At 39.0% G+C, this 10,269-nt stretch overlaps 1 protein-coding gene across 1 annotated transcript in view; it reads left to right on the top strand.

Moving 5' to 3' along the window:
• gucy2cb (guanylate cyclase 2Cb) overlaps positions 1–7,743 on the top strand; it is a 30,025-nt gene extending 22,282 nt beyond the window's left edge. The window contains exons 19-27 of the mRNA XM_028476644.1: positions 1,712–1,788; positions 1,862–1,953; positions 2,054–2,212; positions 2,870–3,062; positions 3,397–3,571; positions 4,731–4,829; positions 5,006–5,100; positions 6,332–6,408; positions 6,544–7,743. Of these exons, the coding sequence (XP_028332445.1) occupies positions 1,712–1,788; positions 1,862–1,953; positions 2,054–2,212; positions 2,870–3,062; positions 3,397–3,571; positions 4,731–4,829; positions 5,006–5,100; positions 6,332–6,408; positions 6,544–6,757 (1,181 nt within the window). The 3' untranslated portion in view covers positions 6,758–7,743. The remainder of the gene's footprint in view (positions 1–1,711; positions 1,789–1,861; positions 1,954–2,053; positions 2,213–2,869; positions 3,063–3,396; positions 3,572–4,730; positions 4,830–5,005; positions 5,101–6,331; positions 6,409–6,543) is intronic.
• Positions 7,744–10,269: the final 2,526 nt, after the last annotated feature.

Genomic DNA, 10,269 nt, shown 5'->3' with positions numbered 1-10,269 from the left:
GGAAAACAATCCACCAGTTCTGACTTAAGGGTCATTCCATATCATTTCAACACATTTTCAGGACATCCCACGCACTTAGGTCTCAAAAAATTACATACTGTAGCTCAAAGCTGATAAATATACAGTGGTTTACTGAAGGTCCAAATACAGTATGTTCAAGCCCCAAACCATAGACGGAGTTTGAGATTCTTTCCCGGGGGGGGCAAAAGAGAAAATAGAATTAAATATATAGACCGTCGGGAGATTAGCGCCAACCACAATGTGTGTAACATATACAATAATGCTAAATTGATTGGTAACTATAATTGATAATGTTGACGCATCATAACGTCCACCATCCTGAATTCGGGTCAAAATGCATATTCTCATATACCGTCATTCTAAGACACAACCATCACAGCAAACACAGTCAATTATTTTGTCAAACGTCGAAAAAAAAAAAAAAAAAAAAAAAAAAAGGCGACATAAACAAGCCAGCACTCCTCACCCTTAAAGCGATGCCATGTCTTACTGAATCCTTATATTCCATCAAAAGTGATCTTGAAATCTTCCTAAGACATTCCAAAATCCAATGAATTCCAGCATTTAGTACAAAAACAGTAAAACCGCTGTAAAAAAATAAATAAATAAATAAAAAAAAAATGGTGAAGCTCCGCCCTGATTTCTTCTTACTTTTTTAGCTCTGTGACGCTGATCGTGTGATTAATGGTGTAAATTGATAAATATGATAAAATCAGGCCAGTGGTCGCTTTCTGCTTCAGTTTTTGCTGCAGTACCATAACATGAACTGCTGGGTGCAGTATCACTTCACCATTTACATTTGTGAAGAAGAATCGTGCAACAGACAAAAGAAACAAGTCACATGACCGAGAGCGCCAAAAAATAACAACTTGTATTTTTAAAAGAACAACAAATGAATTCATATATGTTGTACAGTCACTGTGTTTCATGGCACAATATATTTGTGTATTATGTACATTATATTAAGAATGATAGTTTTTCAAATAAATATGGGAAAACTAATGAAAACTTTTGCTCCCTGCATGCTCCAAACCCAGACAAACTTTAAAGGCAGTGGCTAGCCGTACGGTTGCCATATCAATATACTGACATTCTATCCGTACGCAGCGCCCCTTATTGGCCAGTTTAGGTCATGTGATAAGTCAGTCATTGGTCGCGTGACTAAGACTAAACCTTACCCTAAAAAATGTTGCGATATTGGGTTATAACCTAACCGTAACCCTAAAAAATGTTGAGGTATTGGGTTATAACCTAACCGTAACCCTAACCCTAAGACGCTACTTACTTGTACTTTGGTAACCATACCAACAGCACCAGGGCTTGTCCGATCGGCAACCGTTCGAATAGACACATTCAACTTTTTTCCAAATTTGAGGGGCTAACATGTCCATCAAAAAGGACGTATACCAGATATTTTTGAATATTCTGAGAGAGTAGGTGGAGCTGTATTACTATACCAAATTTCAGTTTCCCATGGAAGAAAAATTAGAGCGAACAAAAATCGACATATCTTAAGAAGCATTCCACCGATCAAACTAAACATTTACAGTGTACCTACCTAAAAATAAATAAATCTGAACTTTTGAGATCAACGTGCGTGGGGTTGTGGGCCACGTGTTGAAATGACATAAACGACACATAAGAAACAAAGAACGTCTTCATTTTACTCACTGTTTGTGCCACTCTGCAGAAAAGCTGTCCCGGGTCATCGCTTCCTATTTCAGACCTGATCTGAACTTTGACACGGCTTCAGAGAACGAGCTAGAGGTTGTTGACCTTTCTAATCTCTTGTTGGGTCCAATGTTTCATAGATTCTTCTCTGTGTTGGTTCCTCTTTAAGGTGTACACGTTGATAAAAAGCTGTTGGGAGGAAGACCCGGAAAAAAGACCGGATTTCAAGAAAGTGGAAACATGCCTTGGTAAAATCATCAGGTGACTCATGTGCTCTTCACGTTTGCACCAATATCTGAGATGTGATCATGATGGGAAGCTGAGCCAATGGGATCTGTTCATTTGCTTTTTATTCCTCAAGTAAAATCCATAACCAGGAGAATGAGAGCTACATGGACAACATGATCCGACGACTACAGATGTATTCAAGGAACTTGGAGCACTTAGTGGAGGAGCGAACAGCGCTCTACAAGAGAGAGAGAGACCGAGCAGACAACCTGAACTACATGCTGCTACCTGGGTCTGTACACAGCCAACAACACACACACACACACACACACACACGTACCGTGACCTCATCAACACACAGTTCAGAGTGAAGATGTCAAGTCATTGTTAGATGGTCAGTGTGTGTTTTGGTCGTTAATGTTTCTCTTCAGCACCGTCCTCAAACACGCTCTTACTTTGAAAATGGGAACTTCCTGTAGCAAAATATGAAAAAAAAATTCTTTTATGTTTTTTTTTTTTTGGAGAAACTGGTTTAAAGTTTTCTTGGAAGTCTATTTTTACCAATAAAAAACAAACAAAACACAAAAACTATGAAAAGTAAAAAAATAAAATAAAATCTTAAGTCATAATTATGAGATACTATCTACTAAATAACAATAAAACATCTTAAGTCAATAATTATTGTCTCATAATTCATAATTAATAGGGCAAATGTCTTGAAATATCTTTTTTTTTTTATTTTAAAAAGGAAAAAACATTAACCATACATTTTATTTCATTTTCTAAATGTTTTTCTGAACGGAAGATCCAATGACCAAAAGATACACGGACAGACAGACAAACCTCAGGTTATTGATGGCAAAACGAGCGCCACTTTAACAGTTTACACACTTTTAGGTTACTTTGAATATGTAAATTTGGGCTCATTTTTCTGTATTTCTTTGTAAAGTCCGGTGGTGAAAAGCCTGAAGGAGAGCGGCGTGGTGGAGCCAGAGCTGTACGACGAAGTCACCATATACTTCAGTGACATCGTAGGCTTCACCACCCTGTCCCAGTACAGCACTCCAATGGAGGTGGTGGACATGCTTAACGACATCTACAAGGGCTTTGACAGCATCGTGGACCACCATGACGTCTACAAGGTGTGGATGGATCTTTAGGAACATTATTATGAGGACTTTAGGGTTGCTGGTCAGATGCGGACACAGGGTTTATTATGTCAAAAGGTTTTGGGGAACAAACCGGCGTTGGATCTCAGAGGTAAACAAGTTTTAAGCGTGTGTGCCTCAGTGAATCTGCTACTGTTCAGTGCTCTCGGTGTTATGTATGTTTCTGATAGCGGTAGTCAAAACATAGCAGAGCCTCGTCAGGCAGAAACCTTGGTGTGTGCTTTCAGTGTACGATGGTTTCTGGCCTGTTTAAGGCAGTCTGACCAGAACTGTAGTTCTGTAGCTACATAATACGTTCTATCCTCAGGTGGAGACGATTGGCGACGCCTACATGGTGGCCTCCGGCCTGCCCAGGAGGAATGGGAACAGGCACGCTGTGGACATCTGCCGTATGGCGCTGGACATCCTGGCATTCATGGGGACTTTCCAGCTGCGACACCTCCCGGGTATCCCTGTGTGGATACGTATTGGAGTCCACTCAGGTGAACTCTACTTTAGTGTGTGGAGGGGGTTAGTGCAACAGGTTTAGTATTGGTTTTGCATCTAATCATCTATTCATTCATTCATTTCGCTGAATAAACTCCACGTCTTTCACTTTGCATTGACTTTGCTTAAAGTTTTATACATTAGGCCAGGGATGGGCAGCTGTTATCAGAGCGGAGACACAAAAATGTGATTGTCTAATCCGAGGGCCACGTTATCAACCTTCATGCCAGCATTAAGATTAACGACCAATCTGAGCATTAACACAGGAAAGAACAATGTTTTTTTTTGTCATTGCATGTTGTCTTCATGTAGTTTTTTCTGAGTATTTAGTCATTTTGTGCATTTATCTGTCATTTTGGGAATTTCTGTTGCCTTTTGTGTATTTTATGTGTTTGTTATCTACTGTGTGTTATGTTTGCATTTTGTTTATTGTGACTTTTTGAAAATTTGGGAATTTTTTCTGTCATTTTATGTAATTGTTAGCGTTGTTGTGTTTCTTTGGTGTCATTTTGTGTATGTGCTGTTGTTTTGTGAGTTTAGGTGGTGGTTTTGTGTATTGCAAGTCTTTTTTGTGTATTTTTTGTTGTTGCTTTGTGTATTTTTGTTGACATTCTGTGCATTTTGCTATTTTGTATATTATGTTGGGCTTCGTATTACTGACAATTTCTTGAATTACAATTTTTTGGTGGATTTGTCTTGGGGGCTGAACAGAACTAGGTCCAAGGGATGCATGTGGCCCCCGGGCCGCCAGTTGCCCATGTCTGCGTTAGGTTGACAATACGCCGTCATTATTATGACATGACACCTGTCACTGGCATGAATAAGGTGTCATGAAGGCTGTCATTGTCGTTTGTTACCCTAACCAACAACCACACTAGATCTCTCCACCTAACCCAAAACATGCCAACATAGCTCCAGAGGTGTCATAATTTAGTGAATGACACCTTATTCATGCTAATGACAGATAATAATGACAACGTAATGTCAGCCTTATGTATAAAGCTTCAAGTAAAGTGTTACATATGAATTGTATTAGAATGGGGTAAACGGGGTACGAACTTCTATTTGTTGTGATAATGTGACTTATTGTGCTGTGAGCATGAAATAAATCATTCATTGATTGATTCCAGTTGGTGTGTGTGTGTGTGTGTTCAGGTCCCTGTGCAGCTGGAGTCGTGGGACTAAAGATGCCCAGATATTGCGTGTTTGGAGACACGGTGAACACGGCGTCTCGAATGGAGTCTACAGGCCACCGTGAGCAGATGTCTAACAAGCAAACTAATTTACTCTGACATTTCACTGCCGTGGACACGCTTACTCTACATTAGTGTCCTCCTACACAAAGCTCTCACTGAAGCCACCAGTCAACCTTGATCGAATAAACAAATTATGGTCCGTTAGCGTTCCTTAATGTTTCCTTTGTCCTCCAGCTTTACGGATCCACGTCAGCGAGCCAACTATAAATATCCTGGAGAGGACAGACTGCATGTTTGAGTATGAGATGAGAGGGGAGACATATCTGAAGGTAAAACTAAGGCCTGCTCTTTAGAAGTTAAAAGGTTTAAAACGGGTGACATTTCTCTAACTTTACAGTAAACAGGCTTCTCAAAACTCATTTTTCTTTGAATATTAAAAACACTTTTAGTGTAGAAAAGTGTAAATATCCGAACTTAGGGTGCGGACCAGACATGGGCAAATAAATAAACTGCACGACTTGACTGTAAAAAACAAAAACCCAGAAAAAAAACATGAAAACAAACAGATACACAAAATGAGTCTATAAACACACAAATTGCCACAGAAACACCCACGATGTCAACAAAAACAAAAAAAATGACTCCAAAGTGCACTAAACATCAACAAAAAACACAAATGCACGTGAAAAACACACAGGCAACACAAATCACACAAAATGACTCCAAAAACACACAAGATGACAATAAAAACACCCATTACGACCACAAAAACAAAAAATTACTCAAAAATGCACAAATCAACAAAAAATTACTCCAAAATGCACAAAACATCGACTACAAATATACAAATGTACTCGAAAACCACACAAAATGACTCCAAAAACACCCAATACGACCACAAAAACAAAAGACATGACTTCAAAATGCACAAATCAACAAAAAACACAAGACGACTCCAATAACACACAAATGGACAACAAAAATCACAACAGCCACAAAAAAAACACAAAATGACAAACAAAAAACAGGAAACAAAAATTTACAAAAATAATGGAAAAGTACAAAACCACACATAAAAAAAACTTTTTGTTCTTTACTGTATTACTGTAATGCTCAGATTGGTAATCATGCTAAATGCTGATATGTATGTTGATTCTGTGGCCCTCAGATATCATGTTTGTGCCCCCCGCTGTGATAAACGTTGCCCTTGCCTGGAATAGACTCTTCCTTTGCAGCATACTATCTTCTCTGATTTACAGCCTGATCAAATCCCCTTATTACTTAAATGAGTATCATGCTCAAATAATTAAAAAACCAAGTAAAGGCAAGAGATCACCAAATATATGATGTCACTATGCTGAGTCAGACTCCCAGAGATGAAGCAGTCATGGACTAAACATCTGACATTATTAATAAAATCACAACCAATCAGCTGCGTTATGCACTTTGATCTTCCCTGGGGCTTTGTAGATGTTACTTTGATGATGATAGGCCAGTCAGCTTACTGAGGACTCACTTTAGTTTCAATAGGGATTGAAGCTGTGTTTGTGTGTTTTCCAGGGTAAAGGTGCAGAAATAACGTACTGGTTGACAGGAGAAACAGGCGAGGACTACGACCTTCCCACTCCACCAACAACGTAAGCAAATTATACATGTGTACTTCATATATTAAAGTCAGGCAACATGGTACTAAATGTCTCATAAAAAAAAGCCTTGTTTTACAGTTTTTTTCCCAGTCTTCCTCCATGTTTATATGTTATTTTCCTCTTCAGAGAGAACTTTCAGAGGCTCCAGCAGGACCTGGCTCAGATGATCCTGCGCTGCCTGGAGTGTCGTTCTCTGGGCTCCGTGCAGAGGAGGAAACCTCTGTGTAGTCAGAGTGAGGTAGAGGAGAAACGTGAGACGTCAGATGTGGAGTCTGAACACAGCCAACCTGAGTACCTGCAGCTGGCCACTGTGGACAACACCCTCAGCACGTTCCTGTAGAGAACCATCTCATATTTCAGATGACCGATGCACTGCTACTACTATCCTAATAATGTAGATAATACAGAAATGCACACTGTAGATAACAGTTAAAAAAATGTAAACGATGAAAAAAGTGTCAGTTGTGGCACACATTTAGAGAATTGTCATACAAGTGTAGTTTTCCTCTGAGCTTCTGTAAAACTACATTTTCCAAATATTTTTTTACAGATTTTATTTCTACCTTGAAAAAAGTCGAGTCAGAATAAATACCGTAAGTGCACTGAAACCGTTTCTCCAGCGCAGTAGGCTACAGACATTCTCCATTTGGTTTGCTCACTGCAAAATTCAAGAAATGAAGCTAGTAGCTTCCTTAAAGCTGCAGTCCACAATGTTGGAAAGCTAGCAAGATTTGAGCAGGCAAAACCTCCACTAAGCTCCACCCCCTCCCCTTGGAGCTATGACTATTAAAGCCCATCAGATCTTCATTTGTGGTCCTTATTTCTGAAAAGGGAGGGACAAAAGGGGGTGTGGACAAAATATGAAAGCATCCAATTGAAAAAATTGTGTTTTTTTTACAACATTCCAGATGCTACAGAGCTCAGATTCTTTCCGTTCCTTTTTCTGAATACATCATTTATTGACTACTTTCAGGATGGAAGGACCATTTCACCCAGAATAAAAAAAGTTTTTCTGAACAGGAAGCACTAAATAAGGTAGCCTTCCCGTATTGCACTGAAAATGTATTAAATTGGAATTTTATGTGACCAACACAACTAGCAGCATAGTTGTAAAATATAACTATATATTTTTTTCTTAAATAAAAAACCCCAAAAGTGGTACGGGCTTAAGTATTGAACCTCCGTTATTTCCACTTTATCCATGAAAGTGCAGCAACTTTTCAATCATAATAAACAACGACCAATACAAATGTATATACTAATCAAAAGACTTTATTTTCGCTGACAATTGTGACATTCATGTACAATAAATAGTGTCTTTAATAAGGGTGGTCACCTCCTGTATCTTTGTTTCACTTGTTTTGATGTACAGTAGAATAATTATCGGCAACATGAACACATGCAGCACTTTTCAGAGTTCATAGGAGGTTGGGTTGAGGCGGTGCGATACATGCGTCACATTGTTTACTAGTTTACATCCAGTGTAAACACTAACAGTCAAACATCAGAGAACGGGGTCTTATCCGTACTGGTGCAGCACAAACCACTGCTTTGTAGACTTTTATGAGAGTTTAACAAAACTGCTTTAGGTGTAGATCCTGCAAAACCAAACACGGCACCAAACATGCATAAAACCATATAGTTATTATAAAACAAGACGTTCCCGTTTTAAAGGAAAACATTATTCTTGGGGTTTACAGCATTTGTGTTCTCTAGGTCTACAAAATGAGTAAAATGTTGTGAACATCAACCTTGTCTGACAATAAAAAAAATAGTACAGCACAAGTTAAAAAAAAAACAAAAGTCTCAACCAAACATATGATCAAATCTAATTAATCTCACATTGCAGCATTAAAAAAAAGTAAATAAATTAAACAACCAAAGATACAAAACAATTAAAAAAACAACAAATTGAATACAAAACCAATGCAGCAGCTGTAAATCAATAAAGGCTGGGAAAGGCTTCAGCCCTCTGAACACCATTAAGTCCCTATTGAAGATGGATGGATGCTCGACATAAACGTGAGTTAATCTCACCAAGAATCAGTCCAATATGTAACTCCATCAGATATCCCTGTTTACACTCAAGGCACTGAATAGAATAGTCAGAAGTATGAGTCGCAGAAAAACAAGTGTCATATTTTCAGTCTTCTGTTCTGGTATCTATTTGATTATCATAAGCACTAGACTAGTAACTGTAGCTCCCTCTACATAAACGGATACGATGCAATGCACATTGTTATTGTTGAGCAGCTACTGTGCAGCTTAAAAAAAAAAATAATAAAAGATGATCCTGAATCTTGATTGTCCTCTGATAGGAGCAGCATTGTGTGCCACTGGGTTTTTCTGCTGCTAAACAGCAGGAGGTCAGATTGAAGCTGCTGAAGGTGCCACACAGGCAGATTTAGGCTGTGTGTGTGTTAAACCCACAGCACTAATCCAGTGATGAATGTTAGGGTTATTTCATATACAGTATCTAAGACATGTTTAAAATTGAACTCCCACACCTCCATTCCAATGCATACATATTCTTGAACATCTTCTCTGCAGTTGTAATTCAGTCGTTATGTAACGTTGGTCACACCTGCTGCACTGCGGCAAATCTCCCTCACTGTGAGCACAAGTTCCCAGAGAGACGCATGATATGAGAACACTCTGCCCTCTCCTCCTTCTCTGTCACTTCCTTTTTAACAGGAACTAAACCCTGAGGTTTTGGTTGATGTGTGTGCGTCTAGGCTGGAAAGTAAAAAAAAAAAAATGCCTTGATATGGGTGGAGCTTCTGGAGCAGTTACACGCCCAGTCTATACTATTATATCTCTGAAAGACAGCCTATGCTATGCTATGCTAACTACCTACTCAATACTCACTATAGCCCTATATTGACAATTCTGCCAATCCAACCTACTTTACAGATTAAAGAGTCGACAGATGCTAGTTTTTATGCCGGGCTACTGGACTCAAAACGCCACCCACTTTCTTCTTCTTCTTCTTGTGTACACTAGTTAAAATCGCTACTCCTTTGTTATTCGTTAACGGATTGGGCTGAGGTATAATCTATGAATGTGTACGCATTGACCCTCAGAGCCCGATTTTTGATTTGGGGACCAGGGATCCGGGGGCCCACCCCGTAATTTCCAAATTTATGGGAACATAGTCAAATAAATAATCCTCTCAAAAGCAAAGCAAAAAATAGCTCAGTTCTAACTTTTCATACATTACACCTTAAGAAATGAATACAGATGTTTACACGCAGAAGTGTTACAAGAGCCCTGTTTAAAACCTTTCCTAACACCACAGTGACACTAAGTGGTGCTGCTAATGAGTGTGTGTGTGTGTGTGAACGTGCGTGTGTGCACGTGCCAGCTCCTTTGAGTGTTTGTGCAGAGAACGTTAGCCTGTCCAACTAACGGCTTCTACCTGCTTTTGACCTTTAGCTACACAACGTGTGTCCACGTCCAAGTACTTTATGTCACAGATGTGATTGGCCGAGGCAGCTTAGAGCAAAAACATTCGAAATGTTAGTTGTTTCTGAAAAGGTCACCTCCTCACTGTGTTTAACCATCAGATCTGCACTTTATAAACTCCTAACAGCCACAAACCTAATGAGTATAATTATTAATTCAGTCTACGTTACTATTTATGACTAGTTTATAACCACAAGAGGTCAGCACTGAAACCTTTACACGTGTGGGGGTGACTGTTGGTTTTTTATATTTTAAAAAAATCTAATTTTTAACAGCTTCTGATCACTAGAATGAAAGGATACACTGAATAACTGATAAATGACCCAAATGTACCAGTACAGACTCAGGTAGGTTTGAGTCTCACACACAAACTGTGACTCTTTGGTT

This window comes from Gouania willdenowi, chromosome 19 (genome assembly GCF_900634775.1).
Source record: "Gouania willdenowi chromosome 19, fGouWil2.1, whole genome shotgun sequence".
Taxonomy (NCBI): domain Eukaryota; kingdom Metazoa; phylum Chordata; class Actinopteri; order Blenniiformes; family Gobiesocidae; genus Gouania; species Gouania willdenowi.
This window is presented reverse-complemented; position numbering and strand designations above follow the sequence as displayed.